Here is a 23,962-nt window from a genome sequence, read left to right as displayed (position 1 = left end):
TAGACCAGCAAAAGAATCTGGATCCAACTAGATTCCAACACAACATGACTTAGCGAGTCGACTCAGCCCTAAGTCAACTCAACCTATGGCTCCCTCTCTCCCTCGTTCTTCCTCACTTATTTTTATCGGGAAGGACCCAGACTGAGTTGGGACTTAGTCCAGCCACACTCAACTCAACCCATGACCCTTCCTAACTCAAGACTTGACAATGAATCGGGCTACCAAACCCGATCGGTTTCCAACGGCAAACCATAACCCACTACTCTGTCTCTGTCTCTGTCTCTCTCTATCTCTCTCCATCTTCTTCTAGCTGGAAAAAGGGTCCAGCAATGGCTGCTAGACTCGGTGGCATAAGCTAAGCCAACTCAGGGACGAATTGCATGGCTCGGAACCAACTCGAGTTCGATTTCAACTCGAATGCCAGCAAGTTGATCCCACCGAGTTGATCTCTCTCTCTCTCTCTCTCTCTCTCTCTCTCTCTCTCTCTCTCTCTTCTCTCTATCTCTGCTTTGCTGGAATCCAGCAGGGCCTTTAGCCTGAACCAGGCCTACAACTCGACTAAGGAGTCGACTAAGTCGAACCAGCGAGTTGACGGCTCGATTCGAGCAACGCACCCATTCTCTCATTTCTCTTACCCTCTCCTACTGCTTTTCTTTCCTTCCCTCTCTCTCTCTCTCTCTCTCTCTCTCTCTCTCTCTCTCTCTCTCTCTCTCTCTCTCTCTCTCTCTCTTTCTCTCTCTCTCTCTGTGGGATGGCTTGAACTGAGCCAGGACTCAGCCCGACCGAGGCTTGAATCCACTGCAAGAATAGTGACTCAGGCAGGCCGTGCAGTGCCGCACCAGCTCGAGTCATCTTTCTCTCGTTCTCTCTTCTTTTTTCTTCTTTCTCTCCCTCTCTCTTGGAATCCCGGTTGAAATCCCGAGGAAAATGCAACCCTTTTATAGGTGTAGGGCTAGGTTTTGGATCACATCCAACGGCCGTTGTTTCATGCCGCAATGCTCGAATAGGGTGGCTGCACCCGCTATTTTTTTTATTAATATGTGCATGGAGTCGGTTCATCACGTGGGATGGATTCCCACCACCATGGCCCATCGGATGAGTGCATTTGATCAGAAAATGGGGCCCACTTCATCATGGTGGGTTCCCTAGTTGGACAAGGAAGATGGAGTCGCCGCCCATGGTGGATTTTTATCAACGGCCTTAACTGATGATCCAAGCCACCTGGATGGACCGGATGGATCCACTGACTGTTGTGGGGTCCACCAATCAAACCGATAATCTCGATGTCCCAATATCTCACAAGATTTCTCCGCAGCAGCTCCTTTTTCTCACGCAAAGGGGAGATTCTTTCGAGGATACAACTAATGTCGTCGCTGCCCTAAGTCGGACATCTAGGATGTTCGCATGAAGCCCCAACAACGATTCGGATCGTGCCAGCTCGCTCTTTTCCCGAAGTGGAAATGCTTCCAGTGCCTTTTCCGTTTCTCAGTCGAGTGCCTGCCCGTTTTTGGCACCGAAAGAAGCACTGAGATGTGCCTTTAATGAACGGCTGAGATGGAGACGAGGGGGCAAGCACGCGGATTGCCAGCTTGGCAGGACAAAACTACCTTCTATTTTTGGAAACTTCCAGGCACAACCTCAATTTGGGCCGAGAATCGTGCGCCCACACGTATAAGGAAACCCATGAGATCAGTTGGGTCTTATCCAGGACCACTGTCTAAATCAGATGGACGGTTTGGATTAGCCTAAGGTGGCCTACATTAATCACAGTAGGGTGATCTTGGAAGGGCTGGAAACACAACTCCACCTGTACGCTAGCTTAATTTAACTGGAGACCGTGCGCACGTTCGTGGGTTTCGGTACAAGGGCACTGGTTTTTGGTCGGGACGGCCCACTCAACACGATGAACGGTTTAGATCTCCTTGTTAGGTCTTGACGGTGGGCCACTGACATTCATCCGTTCGAACGCTCGTAGGCGGGAACCGAGAAAGGAGGGAGAGATCTCTCCATTTCGAGATCTGTTGGGTCAAACTTTGTGGTTTGACCCGTCTTCACTTCTAGTGCATGGCGGGTGCACACACCCTCAGTGCACGCACACCACTGATGTGGGGTCCACCGTGATGCTCTGTGCAATCCACACCGTCCATTCAGTTTTAAGGGTGCAATTAGTGCCCCTGACCAAAGATGAGGCGCTTCTACAGCTTAGGTAGGCCACACCAAGTGATACTTGGGCTTTAATAAATAGTTTGAATCTTTGATAATCTACAGGTCAAATATGGACATCAACGGTTAATAGGGTCATAGGGACTACTTAGTTGGGAATCAGTGGTTGGATTAGGGATTAGATGACCTAAGATGCATTTAATAACCTTATCATCATTATCATCATTTTTGTTATTATTATTATTATTATTTTCTACAATTGCTTCTACTGCTATGTAATTTGTTTAAGTGGGTCTACCCTTATCAGTCTGATTTATTCATTCTCCTATATGGTTTTGATTAAAGATTTAGTTATTTTAATTGTAAGTGGGTCACAATAAGAGGGTCTCAACCTACGGTTATTGATTTATTTTAAATTAATGATTGAATTTGTGGATTTTGTACTCTTTCTATTAAGCTTTAGTGGTGGGTTATGACTTATCAAATGATCGTTACTAATATAGGTTTATTATATATCTTTACACAAATATGCAAATTTAGGTAATAATGGTAACACCCGAGTACGACAAGTATGGGGTGTTAGATATCCACTTAACCAATCCGACAAAGCCGACTTGGTTTGAGCTTGGGTTGAGAATTCTCAACCTAAGGTTGGGTTGGGTTAGGTTAGGGTTGAGGCACAGGAACCTTATGTTGGGCTAGAGTTGAGCACTAACCTGACCCAACCAAGCCCAGGCCAGCCCAGGCCAGCCCAGCCTACTTTCAGCCCTACTGCAAACCTAAAAAGGTGTGCATGGAGTGACTTAATTACATTTTACATTGCAGTACATTGTTTTTTTGCCAAATTTTTTTTATGAGACGAGCCCAGATTCAATTTGCAAATGGATTATAAAACGTAGGAAACAGTTGTGATTGACTGGGTCATATAAGTTTTGGATCAGGCTAATATATATATATATATATATTATTATTATTATTATTATTATTATTATTATTTTACAGTTCATCCTAGTTGATGTAACCTTATCAACCGTTTGGATGGCAATAACTTTATGTAAACATTAAGATGGGCCATAGGAAGATTTTAATGGCGATGCGTTCAATCACCAATGTATCCTATAATATGGTCCACCTGAGATTTGAATCTTCTTCATTTCTATGGTCATCTCCTAAAATGATATGGGAAAAGAGATGGACGGCGTTGATATAGAATAAATTCATCAAGGTAGGCTCCACGGTAAGAGCCGAACGTAATCCGCTCCATTTTTAGGTCACGTACAGATGTAATCCAGTGGCATGTGTTCCATAAACTACCTCATAAAAACCTTTAACACGAGTATTTTTAAATTTCGAGATTTACTACAGGTAAATATCTTCAAAACTTTAGATTTATTGAGAAATCTTAACCGCTGATTAATGACCATGTTATTAGTTGAACTCTGACCACTGACTCTTTTTAAAAAAAGAAAAAATTATTTCGGCCGTTCATCAAATGTTCACCAATCGACCATTTACTAAAATAAATCACTAAATCCCTAATCTCAAAGATCAATCTAAAGTGGGACCCACAACTTGGATGGTTTAAATTAAATAATGTATATGGAATCATAGCAACTTCTTCATGCCGGTGTATAAAACATAACATTCTACCAGAGCATCAAAGTTCTCTTAATAAACTCTTTGGGGGCCACCGAGGATGGCTGTATCTTATCCACGCCGTCCATCCATTTTTGATTATTTTATTGCACAAGCCAAAAATCGAACCATATCCAAATCTCAAGGGCCTGTTTGTTAATGCTGAACTTCAAGAGGAATATGGAAAATATTCCATATTTAGTGGTGTTTGTTAAAGCTTAAGAAGGGAAGCGCTCCACGGTTTTTTTTGTTGAAGTTTTTCTGGTGATGGGACTCCTTTGTGTTGAAATTCTTCGGTGATGGGAATCTAGCTCAATGGAGAATTGAGAAGGCGCTCCGTGATTATTATGTTTTTAATCCAAAATTATCTTTTGTGAGAGAGATTTTTTCCATTCCGTTGTACACATCCCAACTTAACATTGCCACTTCTTTGAGCCTACCATGATATATGTGTTTCATCCATTTTTAAATATCATGGGCTTGGTACAAAAATGTGAGTAATATAAATCTCAGGTGTACCACACCATGGGAAAACAATAGTGATCGAATATTCACCATTAAAATTCTCCTAAGGCCCAATGTATTGTTTATTTGACATCCAATCTGTTGATTAGGTCATATAGACCCAGATGAATGGAAAAAACAAAGATAAGCTTGATCTAAAACTTTTATGGCCTCAAAAAGTTTTTAATGGTCGACGTTCATTTAACATTGTTTTCTGTAATGTGGTCCACTTGAGATTGAGATATATCTCATTTTTGGTCTCATACCATAAAATGAACTAGAAACATAGATGGATGGCAAGGATGAAACACTTATATCATGGTAGGGCCCACATAGCACCGACCACGAGCCATTGGCAAGTGGCAGTGGAGTAGCTTATTTGTTGCCGCGGACTCGGATTGGATAGACTCACTGCTGAAGTGACGTCACCAAGTTATGTGGGCCCATCATAATGTATGTTTTGTATATACGCTGTTCATCCATTTCGAAAGATAATTTTAGGTACAGATATAAATAATGAGTTAAATCCAAAGCTCTAGTGGACCTCACCACAGAAAACAGTGGGGAGAGTAACACCGACCATTAAAAACTTAAATAAACCACAAAAGTTTTTGAGTATAGGACAAGGATCTAAAAATAGTATAAGACAACGGTTGGCAGGGATTTCTTTCGAAAATGGATGGGAGCTATTACTTATGTTGGTTTTGCACGTGGTGACTCATCTTTCTCACATTTGTCCCATTGTGGATGGATTATTTATCTCGAATATAAATCAATCATATCCATTCAAATGTAGCTACCAAATGAATGGTTAGAGGTAAAATAGTAAGCGGCTAGTATCACGTTCAGGATTTCCGACTTTTTTTTAACACTGTGCAAAACTAACATTGTAACTGTCGAGTCCCCGAAGGAAGCGAAATGCCCGTGACCCTGGGAAACGGATTGGCTACTCTCTCCGACGTCCCCGTGCCACCCTCCCGGTGGCTGATGATCGGTGCTTTGTGGGCCCCACAATGATGCATGTGTTTCATCCATTCCGTTCATCCATTTTTAAAGATCATTTTAGAGCATGAGCCCAAAAATGAGAGGGATATAAATCTCAGGTGGATCACACCACAGGAAAACAATAGTGGTTGGATATCCACCATTAAAATCCTCCTAAGGCTCAATGTACTGTTTATTTGACATCCAATCTGTTGATTAGGTCATACAGACCCAGATGAAGGGGCAAAACAAATATCATCTTGATCCAAACCCAACAGTTTTTAATGGTTCAGGTTCATTCAACACTATTTCCTGTAATGTGGTCCATTTAAGATTGGGATATACCTCATTTTTGGTCTCATGCTATAAAATGATCTATAAAAATAGATGGACGGCATGGATGAAACACATACATCATGGTGGGGCCCACAGAGCACCCACCACCAGCCATTGGCTGGTGGCGGGGGAGTAGCGAGTAGCCAATCCGTTTCCGTGACCCCGGGCGTTTAGATATTCCTGTGTCTGCGTGGGGCCTACAAAGATTTCCCCACTCCGTCCATCTGTTTTGAAAGCCCACAATAGTATAGGACAAGGATCTAAAAATAGGCAGATCTAAAACTCAGGCCAGCACCAAAGGTTTTGTATTAGGCTGATATGTGCCTAAGGTTTACCTGAGTGGTGATAACCCTATAAACGGTTTGGATGGCATATAAATATCATGCTCAGCTCAAGGAAGGTTTCAACGGTGCATGTTTCCGTGTCCAGTGCATCAATGGTGTGGCCTGTTTGTATAATTCAATCACACACTTGTCCACATGTGCGAATAAGGGCCTATATTTGATTTAGGCCTACAATTAAAAAATGTGAGTGTACTAAAGTCATGTCTGATTGAACACTAGTGTCCCCTTATTAGATGGACCCATTAAAACTAGATTATAGGATCCAACTGCCCTATTAACCACTGATTTTCAGAAGGGTAGGGGTTAATCCTTCCCAATGGATCATTTTTGACTTATGTTCAGGACTTTTATTTCGCCAATAACTATAATAAATGTATTTCTCAAAAGAGCAAAAATGATTAAATAAAACAAGAGAAAGCTAAAATAATGTTAATTTTATTGATTTGTAAATGATGTTTATTACAATCGACAGAGTGTCAATAATTTAGAGAGTAAAAATGAAAGATAAATACTTGATCTGTCCTTAAAAATAGACGATCTACGCAGATAGTCGGCATAATGTGACCAGAGTGTTTGATCTTCTAAGTAATAACCCAATTGATCAGAATTCGACAGTGTAATATCACGGATAATTAATATACTCCTACGGTACTGTAGCAATAGCACTGGATAGTAGTGATATAAGTTATTTTATTTTATTTTATTTTTTACGCATGCATGCATGCATATAGGTTAGAACTAGAATAATATATGCTTGAAAGATAAGGATAAAGTTGGGATAGATTGTGTTTGACATCTTCTGGATGCAGTAAAATCCTTGCCTAATTTCCTTGTTGGTCCAAAATTCTTCTTCGCAACTGCAACTATGGGTTTTACGTAGCTTTCCCATAGGAGATCTGTGTAAGCGTGTTTGGATTACCAAATACCATGGTAATGTGTAGTAAAAAGGGTCATTATTATTTTTTAATCATGCTTAGATAGAATGCAAATCTCAGTGAATTTCAGTCACCCATTTATAGCCTAGTCACATCAATGTAAATCAATGACAGCCCAATCACATCAATGTAAATCAATGACTAGCCAAATCCAACACAAATTACCACCGTATCTCTCTGATGAGAGAAGTGACTGTTGAATGGGTTTGGTGCATTCATGTACACTGAAATAGAGATGCTTCATCAAGTTTTTCCTATAAAATTAGTAATGCTTTCCCTCTTACATACTATTTTCTACAAAGGAGAGAGTTCCATTTTGATTTAGCCCCTCCACCTCCCCACCTGTGACTATACACTGGCAACTACCTTCCTCACACCTACCTCCCTATTCTTAATTTTATTTCTACTCCTTTGGCCCATGGATGAAGAAGACGGACGGAGAGAGATCCCATGAAAGCGGCAGTAGCCATAATGAGCTATTCATCTACTTCATGTCCAGACCGTATCCAAGCATGGATATAAAGCCGTTTATGTACATGGACATGCACGGGAGAAAAAGAGAAAAAACATTGAGAGCAGAAAATGGTGTTCAATATTCAAACACAGTTACGACATATACGGTTTACATCCAAACATATATCTATAGCGATCACTCGTATTCATAGGTAGGTTACAATGTATCCAAACATTGTTAAAAGACAGCTCTATTAGACCATAATCAGTAGTTGTCAGATGTATACGGTACGATATAGGGATATACATTACTACATGACGGTATTTGGTAAACCAGATAGGCCCTAAATCTGAAACCATTTAAAGATCTCCACTTTTGTGGCTACAACAACCAATTTCTGTATATCACAAATCATTTTCAAGATACTGTTGCATCTAAATCTAGCTTGATTAGAGCTATCTCCAAATTCCTTTTGTGACCTTGAATATTTGTGGAACTAGTCCCACCAAGTCTTTGTTGGGCCCTAATCCGTTAGTGCTTATTCGCAGATATTAGTCCAATCTTTGAATTTTTATAATCGCTTCATTTCTTTAAAGACATGCGTACGATTCCATGCCATTGCATTTATAACAAGAGGCATATTACCTAAGGAAAAGCGGCAAGTTCATAATGACAACACGTAACAACTTCTTATTGGATCCCGTAAGTGTGTCAAAAATAATTGTAAACATGGTCCACCTGAGTTTTGAATCTAAATATACTGATAAGTACAACAAAAGATTTTGATAACAATGAAGAGAGTAGTAAGTTCTTAACTTACCGCAAGGACCTGACCTGACCCAACCCACGTGATTTAAAAGGACAATTGAAGCACACTTTCCACTTCTTGCGTTCCCAATTTGGCAAATCTAAAGGCATGCTTAGGCGATCACTGACCTACCTCACAAGCAAGCCCAACTGGGCACCAGGTTGAGTTTTATAAGATATAATGCTAAAAAATCCTTTCCCATTTGGAAGTTGTGGTTTGTAGTTGTAGAGCGAGGGACTTTGATTTTGCAAGTCTACACATATTCTTGGGTGCTACCCAATTAATTTGCAAGAAGCATCTAAAAATGAGGAAGATCCAATCATGAGGTGGGAACCGAGAAGAACGATGGGGGGCCACCCATACAGAGAAACCCTACATTCAGTGAGGGGTCCACCGAGGTGAATGCATGCTGTCCAACCTGTGCACCATGATGACATGACACAAAAATAAACAGATCCAACCATTAAGTGGGTCCTACAACTTGAATTTGTACATACAGGGACGTTTTACACTGCTTTCAATGATCTAGTGCCCATGAATCATCAGGTACACCCCACCATAATGATGAAAAACCCAACAAAACAGCTCAATACAACAGCCAGGTGTGCCGCACCGCTTGAATTTACAGTTTGTTTACAGTTTCGCTTTTTTTTAATGGTGTGGCCCACCTGACGGTTGGATTGGCTCAAAATCTCATCAAGTTCACTCAAAGATAACTAAGAGCCTGTTTTGTAAAGACCTAAAAATGAGTTCAAACCATTTTAATTAATCGCCAATCATGTATTGGAGATCATATTTCTTTTCCATAAGGATTAAAAATAATATTATTAACCAACAATCATGATCTCTAAGACATCATCACCGTTGAAATGAGATGAACTCATTTTTAGGTGTCAACCAAGTGGGCCCTAGAAATTAACAATCCAATCCAATCTTCTTGGTTAGAAATTAGCAAGAACCTGAATTAATACAGCTTTTACCCCATATGAGAACATGTGGGCATCTGTTACTTTCCATATTCACAATAGATACAAAAATTGTTATTGTTAAAGACCCTTTTGCTTGCTGGCAAAATGAAGCTACACCTTTTGCACTGATAAATTCATTGCAATACCCAAAATACAAGATTGATGCCAATGCAAAAAGAAGCTTGTTTTCTGGTTTTCAAAAAGAGAATGTGTGCATGGACAAAACAACTGCTTACTCTGATTTCGAGTAGTACCCTTGATGCTGGAGAAACCACAATGCCCCTTCTGCAGCATGCTCTGCCGCTGATTTCTTCTTCGACCTTGGTTCGCCAAAGCACTCTAAAATTGTGGTTGTGGCATCTTCTACTTCAACTGTAACTTTGTAAACAAACCTGTAGAAAGAAATCAATTTTAGCATTAAAGGTCCAGACCCATACAAAAACATGAGGAAACCTGTGTTTGGTGCCTGGTAAATGGTGATCAGTGATGAGGTTCCTCCCCTCCTGATACTAAGAAACTTGCGGCGAAGTTTTTTGATGGTCCAGATCCAGGTATTGATTAGGTTGGTCCCAACATAGATGAAACACAAAGGACATCACTCAATGAGCCAAGTTTATTCAGAGCATTGCCAAAAAATGTTTTCTACCAATCATTTGTAGGCAGGATGGTAAATCTGTGCTTTTTTCCCGCACTCCATCATATGTGGCACATCATATCAATAGTTCTGATCATGATCCCTTGTACCACATGTCCAAACAGCATGCAGCACACCCAATAAAGAAACTGCTGTACTGCATTCAAATTAGATTTCCCGTTTTGGAATTTTGAGGTTCGAAAGCATTTTTAAGTTACTAAATGAGCACATAACTTTTTTTAAATGATTTGCCAGCCCACAAAGGTTCATGGAAAATAAATAATCAACATGGATTCCTAAAACCAGGTTTGGCCAATGTCAACAGTAATTTGGCATGGCTCCAACATCTTGCAAGATACTCTTCTAGCGAATGTAAATGAGTGGAGAGTAAGCAAGGAGAAACAAAAGGGCATAGGCCGAAACATGGATCGCAGAATGTGCAATCCACATATAATAGGTGAAAGGGCGTAGGACTGTGTTCCCATTGAGATGCGTACTGCAGGGTCCACCAAGTTGCTTCATGCGCATTTCTCCGCCTGATGCATGGGTGACATGAAAGGAGGAAATCGAGGCAAAAAATATAAAAGAATGTATCTTTGGTCTGGATGCCCATTAGAAAGATCTATCATGTTCTGAATATGTGCATGAATGCTTCTGCAAATAAGTATGAGGGTAACACTGAAGATGATTATGAGGATTGATAACAGACTTACATTTTCATGTGGCTCGGTCCTTCGTCCTGACAACACTCAAATGAAGGAGGACTCCAGTAATTGGCAGCACAGATCTCATACAAGCATGACCTTGCTGATCTCTTGTGTGTAGATTCTACAGTAACAATTTAGAAGTAAAATCATGTCAACTACTGCTAATATAAGGAGATGCAAACAGCACTAAATCTTAATCAATATTTAAAAGCCAACCACAGTAGCTTGATTACATGTGCATGGGTCCCACTAGGTATATCCATGGGGTATGAATGGCCTTTGGGTCACCTGGTGGAGCAGACATGTGAGATCTTGGTTTTATATCAAGCAGGCCAAAATAGGCAAGTCATCTAATCAGATAGGCCACACATGAATGATAAAAACAGTTCAAATCCAATGTGCACATATCCCACCTGATGTGTGGACCAACCTATTTCTGGGCTGGGTTCCAATTGATGGCTCAGTGGCAGGCAGAGAGCGTTTAAACATTCAGGTCATGGGTTTGAGTCTCCATGTGGTGTGTGTGTGTGTGTGTGTGTGTGTGATAAAAAGCCTATTTCTGGGCTAGGAATCCCTGTTGGAGCATGTTCAATGAATGGTCTGCATCTCACATGTACGCTGCAGTCACATGCACCACAAAGGCCATTCTCGATCATTTTCATTGTAGTAACCTGGCATTTCTTGTGCACCAAAGATACCTGGAGCACTTCAGAATATCTGGAAAGTGTTGTAAGAGCCATACCTGCGGTCTCTTTCTCAGTGTCGAAGTTATGAGCTTCACTAGTCTCACCCGCATGCCTTTCTGCTGATTTCATTGCAATGGTAGGGCCAACGGCTTTGCCGCGTGTGACACTGTTGCGCTCAGTTGAAGAAGAAGCCACTTTTGCATCCTGGGTCTCACCCAGATGCCTTTCTGCTGATTTCATTGCAATGGCTGGCTCTTTGCCAGGTGCTTTGCTGCGGTTGCTGTCAGTTGAAGGAAGAGCCTCTTCTGCATCCTGAATCTGCAACTCTTCCAGTCGAATGGTGTCAACAGCATCCATTTTTAAAGGTGCTTCATCATAACCTATAAGTTGTGGTTCCTTCTTGCGACTCAACTTCAAAATATCTTCCAATGGTTTGCTTTTAGGTTTGAAACCTCGTGCCTGCAAAGTAACCATAAAATTTTCATTGAACCACACAATGGGCTTATTGTACTTATCAACCAGATGACAGATGCTGTTCAGGAAAAGAATTTTCTCACAAAATCCAAATTCAAGGACAGGAATAACCAATCAGGGAACAATTGATCATGTAACAAAAAAAAGGAAAAAAAAAAAAAGAAAAAGAAAAAAACCAGTGATTATACTGAGCAGTCAATGGAAAATATATCGTCCAAACTCATGAAGGAAAACTTAGCTGCCCCAATAAAACATGTCAGCTGAATTTCAGCCTTTCCATCCAAACATTCTACATGTTACAATTTCTCAAAGAGGTGTACATTCAGATGGACACTACAAATCCAGAAATTCAGTAATCAGTCACAAACAGAATTTCTAGAATCATGAGGATCCTTACTCTTGCTCGGGTGGTAGACTCTCGGGAGTTTCAACACCCGGTCAAGGGTTCGAGTATCCATAGGTGGTGAAATTCCACTAGCGTGAGTGTGTGGGGTGTGTGTGTGTGTGTAAAAAAAAATAAAAATAAAAATAAATTTCTAGAATCATGAAAGAGAAACCTTTAGTGAAAGGTTCTAATGCATAAGGAGAGAAAGAGAGAGAGAGGATGTCCATCGCCTGTAATCAGTGTAGCTATGATCCTAGATTTTCTTAAGCTTACTTCCAATAACTCAATTAACAACAACACTGTGTAAAGATGAAAAGAAAAGACATTACTGTTAAAGTCCCTTGATATACATTGATATGCCATCTTACAACGGCTCGAGCTTTTAGAGCAAATAACTGTTTGACATGGTATCAAAGTAGAAGCTTATGTATTCGAATCCTGGGAGCAGTAAATATGCTCTTATAATATAGTCTCCCATGGGGGGCTGTTTATGACGTGAGTGAGTGTCACTCCATATTATGTTCCCGTGCAGAGTTCCACCCTGCATATCCTTCTGAATCCATACCCAACGGCATTCCCTTGTCCATATCAGTTTAATACATAGACTCCCACTAATGTGTATTAGCCGATGTGCACTGGCAACCAGTGCCAAAAGCTAAACCAGACCATGTTCGGGCAAGATCCTCGGATCGTCCATATTGGACCGTCAACACCCCCACAAACTGCACCGACTGGATGCGCCACACACACACACACACACACACATGTCAAAGACGGGGTTAGGATCATCCAATCCATGTGACTTTTTGTACAATGGGCCATGAGTCTGGACATGGTATGATTCAATGAGAAATGTATTCATCTTCCATCTATCAGGGGAAAAAAAAACAGTTTAACATGTGTACATGTCAAGGGAGGATAATCACTCAATCTACAGCAACCCCACTTGAAAAAAAAAAATAAATAAATAAAAAGAAGGAAAGGGAGCAATTGCCTATACAATCAGTTTCCAAATTTTTTTTTTTTACCCTGAGAAATAGATTCCTACCAATATCAAATATCAAGATGATGAAATGGGTGTATGCAAATTCAAAAAACTGGAGTGGGTTCATATATCACTTCCCAATAGAAAACAGCATCCATGCAGCACAGCTATCTTCCCTTCTCTCGCGTACCTCGTCCATGGATGCTGCGCTCCCCTTCTTTCTCTCTCTCACGTGCAATCGTTTCCAACAGGAAAAAGTACAGAATTACATCAAAAGTTAAAAAAAGGTCCCCAGTTTCTGCCAAATTAACGAAAACAACCCTTCACCAACCCAGAGAAAGGACTCTCTTCCGTGCAGAAATAGATTTTAGAGAGTCATTCTGATAAGAGTGTGATGGATGATAATTATGGAACTGCACAATTCAATCTACACCGTCCAATTGAAAGGAAAAAAAACAAAAAAAGAAAAACAAGTGCCAACGAATCACGGGTTAGGATTATTCAGCAGATCAGGATTTGAGAGTATAACTTAGCTACAGGTGGTTAGACAAATTTGTCGATTTAATTTTAGATTATATATGCCACGTGTAACATTTCCAAAGTGCCTGTGTATCAAGGGTAATACACAACCAGAGTATCCGATAGCTCACCTTTTTACAATGTCACCACCAATCGTACACGTGGCATACAATGGTCTAAATTAAAAACTGATTGAAATGTGGACCCCACTCTAGATGGATGAAATAAGCCAACAACCAAACTGATCTGCTGTATTACTGTCGCTAGTTTTGTGTATATATAATGGACGGTTAAAAGGGAAAACAATCAAATCCACAACGCGCCTGCAATTCCTGAAAAACGGTGGTTCTGTTGGTATAAAATATCAGACATGGTCAAGTACTCCTAGAACATGACTTGTGAACAGTGCTCCTCGTTGCGTAAAGCCTCTTGGCAGTGCCATCTATTGATGGTGACCGTCCATTAATTTAATCGGATATATACTACCTATCAGAGAAAATATTAGACAGGTTGGATGATCAGATCCGTCCATAAATTAGCCCTCTTTCTACAGCCATCCATTTCCCATGCATGGAGTTGAATCTTTCCAACCTTGGAAGAGATGTATGGGGAAATTCGAGCTTCTATAAGCTCGCACGCTCCAGCACAAGGACCACACACGCATTAGAGCTTCCATAACGTAGATGCCATGGTTTAAAAAGAAGAAGAATAAAAAAGTACAGGTCAAACTCCAGAGTTGGGCCGCACATAAACGGACCGTCTGATTCTGAGCTCCCTCACCCAGCCGGTTGGGACCCGAACCGTCTGCTCCGACCACCGTCTGTATTATCGCAGGTCATGATACATCCATTTTTTGCCCAATATTTCACACCTGTAGAACGTCCAATCCGTGCAAAAAATGGGCCATATCATTGTTATAACCTCCTATGAAAATCAGGCCGATCTACTCACTGGGTGGGCCACACCAATCCATTATGTCATGCCATTGGACTCCAATTTATCTTGACGTTGCATTCTGATCAATAAGTGTGGATTGGGGAATATTTCATCAGTACATTATCGTGGTGTGGCCCACCTTTTTTACTTTGACGGATTGGATATTCTGCATGTGTACCATGTTGGCCGTACATCCGCTGTATCAATCTCCGAGGTTAAACAAATGGGTCCCATGCTTCCCACTCCAAACCTAAGAACCTCCCCGCCAGATTGGAAGATCCTAGCCATCAACCTTGGATCCTTTTTCAGTTGAATGGTGGATTGCTATAACTCTTCTAGACGTCTTCTTGAAGCCTACAAATGAAGAGGCAAGATTGTAGTATGGAGGACAGTTATCTGGCATGGTACATCGCCGATGGGATGAACCAGGCCACTGGTGTGAATTAATGAAGCATGGCCCACTTGTCAGAAATAAAAATTCACGTACCATCATGCGATGACCCATGCGCTGCAAGAGAAAATCTTTGATACTCTGGTAGACTCTGATGCACCAAGAAATTACTTTGAATTTCAAGTGGCAATTTAGTCAGTTGAGTTTGTCACGTCCACTATTTAAGTGGCTGTGTATAAGCGTCACACTTTCAGAGTATCAAATAACTCCCCGGTAAAGAAACCCGACCGTGTCCGTCTATCGTCTAGAAAAAAGAAAAAAAAAAAAAAACAAGTTTGGTCCCACTTCCTTTTCAGATAAGTGCTGGCTTGGTTCACGAGAGGAGTGATTGTGGAGGCAATACATGCCAATGTGGCACGTGTGAGATCCTGATCATTCATGAGGTTGGGACCATGAACACACGCTCACTCCTAGAACCAGCACGTGTACTATGATTTTTTTGAAAAAAACGACCAGTGGGATAAAATTCAACATACCATCTCACCCACATGATAAGTGGACCATAATGATTTTTGGGCCATGGCAGCCCTACAAGGTGAATCGCTCAGATCTTACAGACAGGTGCTGCAAGCTGCCTCTTGAGCAATCCTCTTGCAATTGGATGGTTATGATTGTCCAATCAATGTGATTTTGGGATATGTCCTTTCAGAGATTGGGCCTGCTAAATGGTGGTTCCGATGACACCTAAAAAGGAGTCACTGATAGACTAAAGGTTAGAAAAATAAAATAAAAGATAATTGTGTATAACATCCAAGCTGTGCAAAAGGTGTGGCTACATTATAACGATAACCTGGGTGAAAATCAGGACGGTCCATTCATCAGGCAGGCTACACCACGGTGGGCCTCAATTGCCTATTGGTCAAGATTGCTGAAAATAACAATAATATATGTGAAAGTTAACATACAACCTTGTATGTGAACGTTTCTCATATTTTGGTCCATCTGAGGCTCTAAACAAAATATTCATTGTAAAATGAGGGAAGCTCTATGGTCGTACTGGGCAGATGTGCTGATCACATGACGCATGCACGAAATCCAACCCGTCCACAGTACGAGTCAACGCATGTTATTCGAGAACCCCAAAATCAGTCTAATCTGTGAATCAAGTGGGCCACACCACAGTGAACAAGTTGGGAGGGAACGTCCACCCTTGATTTGGGTGGAGGGTCCACAATGTTGTATATATGAAGTCCATGTTGGAAGGAAGGTCAGGCCGAAAATCAGTCTGTTTGGTAATTCAGGTGGTCCCTCTGAAAAGCAAGGTTGGGCGTTCCCCCTCACGTTGTTCCGTGTTGTGGCCCACATGAGTGTCGGATCAGGCTGATTTTTGGCGCCTGTGAGTAATATGAGGTGATGCATCTGATGGACAGGTTGGATGGCCTTCATATATATATATATATATATATATATATATATATATATATATATATATATATATATATCATGTAGCACCCACATCCACCTGATACCACCCCACGCTTTTGCCAATACCCCTAAACCGCACCCCTTGTAAAATGTAGACCATACTAGGAGACAGTCTATCCTATGTATGAGAATGTGGACATCAATCTCTACTATCAAAATTGTGGGCCCCAGTGTGAATAAACCATTTCCCAAAATTCACACAGATCATACAATCCTAACCATCCGTTCAGTGGTCACTGAATAAACCACTTGAAAAAGAAAATTGACCAAATGGGTCCATTGATCATACTGTTAGGGTCATCTCTCACTATGATTTTAAAGCAATGCCTTTTCAAGTGAGCCCAAAATTTTAATGGTCTAGATTGATGTACCTAAAGTGAATGTGGGGCCTACACATGATCCACCACATCTCATAATGAGGAATAGGGTCTCTTGCTCATCAGAAAAAGGTACAGTTTGCTGATGCTCAGATTTTCCCTACAAGTGCGACCATCTTAACTCTGAAGGCCCACCATGAATAATGGATGCCTGGAAAATCTTCCAGATTGAATTCTAACCTTTGATCAATGGCATATGATGGACAAGGAGAAAAATACAGAAACGGTCTCTATTCAGTGTAAAATAGTGAAATGATCGAAGGGTTGGGATCTTCCCAACTAAGGAGATTTTCAGGGAATCGCACAGGCCCATCATGCTGGTGGCTTACTGAACCAGGCACTCGCACGCACGTGATCATGCATGTGCAGCAGGCCCATTAAACTGTCAGCTTGGATCACCAAACCATGGGCTCCCAGGAGCATTATCTTCCTCCTCAGCAAACTGCAGGGTCTGCTAATGAGCAGGATCCTATGATTCCCACCACATAATAGCTACCATGAACATAGTTCAAAAACCTCAAAACTCGCCTTGATATGCAACCGAGTCAGACCGACTCACAGACGTGACTTGTACTGGCTCGAGATATTTGATTAATTTGGTTGAGAACCTTTCAAAGTAATAGTAGAGATTTTAAGATAATACATGCTAAGAAATGGCTAAACTATGAAAAAAAAAGGAACAGAGAAATGCAGGTAAGTAGGTATTAACGCTTGCTCTTGCTCTAGAGGTCTCGCATTTGCGTCCTGCACGTTATATATATATATATTGAAAATCCTTTAAATCAACAAGTGACTCGGTCATGCTGAGTCGCGTTGAGCCTGCTGAGTTGGAGAGTTGACTCCACGAGTCTCATCAAGTTAGAATTGAGTCCAGCTTATCAAAAAGTTTCATAGCAACTTGGCTGAGTTTTGAGTATAGTCCCTAAGTTTTAGAACTATGACCATGAATGCAGTCTCCTAACAATCTGCAAAATGCCAAACACGAGTACCCCAGACATGCAGATGTGGGTCAGGTGCAATCCAGCATCAACCATGAATGCTCCCTGCCCCAGGAAAAAGGTCAGTTCACTCCATGGAGTCCTTGAGGAAGGATAGTCACAATCTGCATTTGACATGTTTATACGACCTGATGATTTTGGGGCTAGGGAACGTTCAGCATGGGGCCATTGGATGAATGGCCCAAATGTTGTGCATTTACTGTTTGACATTTTCATTTAGGCAATTACAAGCAACATTCCTCTAGCTAACCTTACTCTCTTTTGACGGCATGATGGTTTCTCCCCCTGAAATGAACTAGACATGATTCTCAAAACTTACCTTAAACAAAAACTGTGAAGCTGAGACACCTCTCCGACTTTGGCGCCCTTATACCTGAAAAATATCTCCAGTATGGGGGTGAAATCAAGCACATACCTTACTAGGACTTCATTCCATGCAGCTTGCAGCCTTGAGGTTGTGGGCCCAAGCCCAGCCTAACCTAAAAGAAAAAGGACAGAAAAATATGCAATATGCTTGCATGCCGTCATTGGTTAAGAAAACCACTGATATATTTGCAAGTCATCAGTGGGTAATTCTAAGTGAAATGGTGAACCTCGGCATGCTTTGCAGTTCGCATTTAGTAATTAAAAGATGTAGAATATTGAGAGAGAAGAAAGAGGAGAGAAGGGAGCTTTTTAGAAGAAAAGGTGAAAGAGAGAAGGATTGGTTAGGATTGCATCCCAATATATTAAGGAGTTAACATGGGGATGCTATGACCAGGGGTTACAGGCAATTCACGTCTGGATTTACAGATTGGCAGATGTATATATAAGGCCCAGCCTCAGGCCACCAAGGGACCTAGACTGATCCACTTCATCTGTTAGGGAATAACTAGCAACAGCCCAAAATTGAGACCGAAGCAGGGTCCGCCACGGGTTGGGCTCTGAAGCGTAAATGGTATACCCCACCCATTGCCACCCCTGTGCAATGGACTACTAAAAGCCATTTTAGATGCAGAGGTCGTTGTATATTTGGCCTCAGTTCATAATAAAGGCGGTTTCTTACTCTTCAAAGACATCCCAAAAGAGAAAAGAGCGAAGAAACAAGCAAAATGGAGTGCTAGAAGAACAGATGTAATGAAGGATAAGCCGAAGCACGATAAGACATTGTGGACAAGCCGAAATCGGGTTGCGTACTGAGTAACTCAGTATGTGTTTATCGTACTGAGTAAACTATGTTGGGCCCACCATGAATGTATGTGGTTTATCCACGCCGTCCATCCGTTTTTCCAGCTCATTTTAGGGGTTGAGCTCAAAATTGAAGCATATCCAAAGCTCAAGTGGACCACACCATAGGAAACAGTGGGAATAATGATTTCCACCATTGAAACCTTCCTAGGGCCACAGTGATCCAACCTGTTCATCATACAGACATGGATGAAGGGAAAACACAAATATCAGCGTGATCCAAAACTTCTGTGGCCCCCAATAAATTTTCTACCATAGACGTTCAATTCACATTGTTTCCTGTGGTGTGGTCCACTTGAGCTTTGGCCTTTGGATATGCTTCATTTTTAGACTCTGGCCATAAAAATATATGGTAAAATTGCTGGATGAAGTGGATAAAATACATAAATCATGGTGGGCCCCACAGAGTTTACTCAGTACGAAATCCGTTTACAAACAAGCCATGGGACCACCAAAAAAAATTGATATGGACATGATTCAAGCATATCTAGCTAGCAGCATAAATGTAAGCTTGCTTCTTGAACTTATGCCCTTCATAAAGATGGTCAATGATCTGCTCCTAAGAGGATATGTAAGAGAGTAATTCCACTCTACAACTTCTCATGAATGAAATGAAACTATATTGGATGCAACAAGGACTAGAGGACCCAAAATCCATCCACTTAACCTATACCCTTGCAGTGCAAGCACATCTAGATGCTACCAACTCTTCCTCTTGTTGGGAAACCACACAACTTTCCCTTCTATGTGCAAATCAATGGGATTAACAATATAAAAGATTTAGTAGATGAAAATTACTTCTAATACAAACAAGCAAATCATCAAACATGTAGGATGCAAGAGACATCAATATATATATTTTTGTAACGTGGAAAACCCTCCGATGTGAAGGGAAAAACCACAGGATCTAGTCCGGCACAAATCCACTATAATCAAAATAATGGAAGTACAATCATCAAGAGACCTCTCTTGTATATCCCAATTACATCGCCCAAAGGTGGATTACAAGCAACATGAAAGAAGGGAAATATCACCAACTAGGGATTATAGAAAATCCCCAACACAACCCTTCGAGAAGACAATCGAAGGAACCGGCGTTGTGGATGAAGCTTCACAAACCCGGATGCGGAGATTTCGGTGGTAGAAGGCTCTTGTTCTTCTTCTCTTGCAAAATCCCATTTTCTCTTCTTCTTCCTCCTCTTTTCTTCAAGAAAGAAAACCCAAAATGTTGCTCTAACTATCTCTAAGAAAAAGGCCCTTTTCCCTTACTTTAGTTGCTAGGCCAAAAGACCAAAATACCCTCGCACACGTGGCACTAAAATGCTACTTAAGCCCACACATGTGACTCCCACTCAAAATGAGGGGCCCCAACATCCTCTAACCTCTAAGAACCATGATTAGAAAACCATCTTGGAAGGATGCAATCTTGAGCGCTGCAGGTTAGCATGCACAAGCAAGCTCTTTTATTATTATTATTATTACTACTACTGCTACTGCTACTACTATTATTGACTCTTTCATAGCAAGCATTGCAAAAAACTTGTTAATTGCTCTAAGCATGTCATTTCCATGAATTTGAATTTTGATATATTCAAAATCAGTTTTTGAATCGTCTAAGTGAATCGTCTAAGAGATGGAAGACTGTCTTTTGCAACTTATTCAATGAGTCTTTTGCATAATTCTCAATTAAGAAAACCACAATTACAGGCCAGAATAAGCTGGTTATAAGTTAACTCCCACAAATTCCTCAAAGATGTTCTATATTATCTCGCACTACATTCAGCTGGCCTTAACAAAGATTTGGGTTGTCCGATCCCATATCATCGCATCATGTTGGAGTACTAAAAGTCACTTGATATACATTGATACACCATCCTCTAACGGCTCGAGCTTTTAGAGAAAGTGGTTGTTTGACATGGTATTAGAGTGGAATGTCTTGTGTTCGAATCCCAGGAGCAACAAATATGCCTCCCTAATATATTCTTCCACAGGGGGGCGTTTATGGTGTGAGTTGTGAGTTGTCCACCCTTACCCAGTATGTTCCCGTGCGGAGTTCCACCCTGCACGTGCAGGGGAGTGTTGGGGTGTTAAAGACCCTTGATATACATTGATACACCATCCTCTAATGGCTTGAGCTTTTAGAGAAAGTGGTTGTTTGACACATCATTCCTTAGGGAGAAGACACTTCCTTAGCAGTTGAAAGAAACATGCGACCTGGTGCAATATCAAGCTCAATTGAATTGATTGTAAATAATTAAAAGCATGAACTGATTGACCAAGACATGACCACTACGGTCCCAGGTTTCACATCAGTCTTCCAGTCAACACTACTGAAATCACATCTAAATGTCTGGTATAATAATACTGTGTCACAAACATACACTAGATGGAGTCCCATCTATTGACTAGAAACCATATATAAATGTGGTTCTTGAACACTAACGGCGAATGCACATTCAAACCTAATGACTATGCACTTCTTTTCTCTTCATTGACTATAGTTGTAGTCTTCTTCTGCTTGATTCTATTAGGACAGTATGCATGCGGATATGATGAGACAACTGTATCACTACCAGATGCGACTGTATACTCAGACATATCTTAATAATTTGATGGGAAATAATCAGCAATCCCCTCAAAGTTCATAATTTCCTTGTAAGTTGTAACATTCATTTGTTGAATTGTATAAACAACTACATGTCCATGCCTACATAGCCACATGACTACATCCATATCTGGAATCCAGATTGTTGGAAAATGGCAATTCACATTCAAATCCATATATAGCCATCATATGTAAGGAGTAGGGGAAGTTCAGTATTGTGCTCAATGAGTACGCAGTCAGCATTCAATTCTAACCACAGTCGATTTCAAAACATGACAATTCCAAGCATCTTTAGTTCCTCAAAAATTTATCAAAACACCATGTCAAACAGCTGAATCGTTAATACCGTGTTTCTCTCTCTTTTTTGGAATGGTGATATGATCTTTTATTTATTTATTTTTGAGAGAGTGATAATATCATGTTGTTAAAAGAAGTCTTGGTAATATGAGAATAATATTGTCCTAGATGTTATTTTATTTCGAAAGGCTAGTAGGTCATTCTAAGAAAATTCAGACAAAAGGTGAAATATGCATGGAGCATGAGTTTCATAAAAATTTCATTGAAGGTTGAACCTATAAGCATGTGAAGGAATAGAAAATATGTTTTCATAAGAAATCAACTATGTGAGAATATCAAAGTAGATATACCTTCAACTTTGATAGCACTTCTTCTGCAGCCATTCTTTTAGCAACTTTTCTGCTGAGGTTGATAGCGTGGCCAGTTGAACGCACACCATTTACATTCACAACTGCTTCGACGGAGAAGGTTCCTCTATCTTTCTTCAACCATGGAAATGTCAACTCGAAATTGAACGATTGACAAAGTTCTTGGAGCTCCCTAATAGGACTAAGCTGCAAGTGAGGAGCTGGATCCAAGAAGTTGAACATTATTCTCCACACAAGCTTCAAGTCGAATCCCGTATCTAAAAGTACAGCACCGGCACAAGATTCAACCAAGTCACCAAGAACCTGAATGAATAGAAACAAAAGGAATATGTAATTTAGAATGTTCGATAGAATTCATTACATAAAAAACTGTCATTTCGTTTCAAAGATCAAGAGCAAAGTTAACTAAAGACTGAAGATGAAACATCGAATAGGGGCAATTGAATAACCAGGTGTAAGTAACTATGAGACAGTGAAGATGCATAGGTAAATAGGATAAGATAGCAGGATATCTAGAGTTCGGCAATATCTCACTGCACTTGCTGGTGTGAATTTTCTCTGCTTTAGTTCTTCAAGTTCTTTGTTCAAGCCATATTTGAAATAGAAGATTCTAAAGGTCCTTTTTTATGATTTTCATTTTCACATTAGATACACAATTAAAAAAAAAAAAAAAAAGATAAATAAAAGAACAAAGAAAGAAAATTGTGGAACATTCAGGTGTTGCTGATAATTGTAAGTTAATAGGAGTGAGAATGTGAGAGCTAGGAAGATCCTTGCTGCCATCCTGTTCTCAAGATCCTTGCTTTTTATTCCTTCGTGTAGAATCATGTAAAATCTAACTTAATTGTAGAACCCTCTTATCTATATGTAGAAAGGGTCCATCACAACCAAATTGTTGTCGCATTATGACCACACGTATGGACCACCCTGGCCACACGTGTGGTCCCATGATCACTCACGTGATCCTCATATGTTTGGTTTAACTTGGACCTTCGTCATATATTTGGGCTATAGTCTTTGGGCCCGTAAGTCATAGTTTATTTTATCTTTTAGTCAGAGGGGTATAATTGTAATAATTCTTATATTAAGTGAGATTGACCTAATTATAATAAAAGAGATGTGGGGGCATGTGGAGCATTCTAAGATCTCGCCTCTCCTCCTTTTTCCTTTTCACTTTTCTTCTTTTCTTCTTCTCTTTTCTCCATCATTTACTCCATGGTATCAAAGTGTAAGTGATCCGATAGCTTGTTCTACTCTCTCTCCACCGTTTTCTCCTCTTTCTTTCTATCTTCTCATTTTTGTAAGGAAATCCTAAAGTGCTTGGAGCTGATCTAACCTAATCCCCTTCCCTCATTGTACCATCGCTTGGTGGGTGGTGTAATCATGTTTAACAACGGGGTGCAAAGGCCCACTTTTATGTTCTACTTGTGTGATGGGTCAAAGTAGGCCATCTCTCATCCATAGTTAGATCTATAGTCAGATTTGAAGACAAAAATTATGCGTGATAGTTGTTGATGTTACAAATCGAAAAAGAAGAGTGAAAGCTAGAAAACAGGTAATGATCTAATTGATTATGTTCGTGGATATATACATCCTACTACTTGTGTGACATCCAATTCAATTGAAAGTTTTTTTTTTCCAGTATGAATTCAAAGTTCTTTCCTTTGTCAAGATGGATACCAAGAATGAATCAAAGAATAACAATATGTCTTCATTTGAGTCGATATCTCTCCAAATCACATAGACTAAACTAAATG

The 23,962-nt window shown here is 40.5% G+C and overlaps 1 protein-coding gene across 8 annotated transcripts in view; it reads right to left on the bottom strand.

Annotated features, from left to right (window-relative positions):
• Positions 1 to 9,085: 9,085 nt before the first annotated feature.
• LOC131216926 (endoribonuclease Dicer homolog 4-like) overlaps positions 9,086 to 23,962 on the bottom strand; it is a 188,393-nt gene continuing 173,516 nt past the window's right edge. For 3 of the 8 annotated variants that reach the window (XM_058211549.1, XM_058211550.1, XM_058211551.1), the window contains 4 exons: positions 22,188 to 22,508; positions 11,215 to 11,617; positions 10,479 to 10,593; positions 9,086 to 9,523 (listed from right to left, as the gene is read on the bottom strand). In XM_058211549.1, the coding sequence (XP_058067532.1) occupies positions 9,364 to 9,523; positions 10,479 to 10,593; positions 11,215 to 11,617; positions 22,188 to 22,508 (999 nt within the window). In that variant the 3' untranslated portion in view covers positions 9,086 to 9,363. Of the gene's footprint in view, positions 9,524 to 10,478; positions 10,594 to 11,214; positions 11,618 to 18,051; positions 18,188 to 19,849; positions 20,140 to 20,165; positions 20,369 to 20,580; positions 21,150 to 22,187; positions 22,509 to 23,962 lie in introns of those variants that run through there. The other 5 variants (XM_058211553.1, XM_058211557.1, XM_058211552.1 and 2 more) reach the window with 5 other exon arrangements.

The sequence above is a fragment of the Magnolia sinica genome, chromosome 10 (assembly GCF_029962835.1).
Source record: "Magnolia sinica isolate HGM2019 chromosome 10, MsV1, whole genome shotgun sequence".
Taxonomy (NCBI): Eukaryota; Viridiplantae; Streptophyta; class Magnoliopsida; order Magnoliales; family Magnoliaceae; genus Magnolia; species Magnolia sinica.
This window is presented reverse-complemented; position numbering and strand designations above follow the sequence as displayed.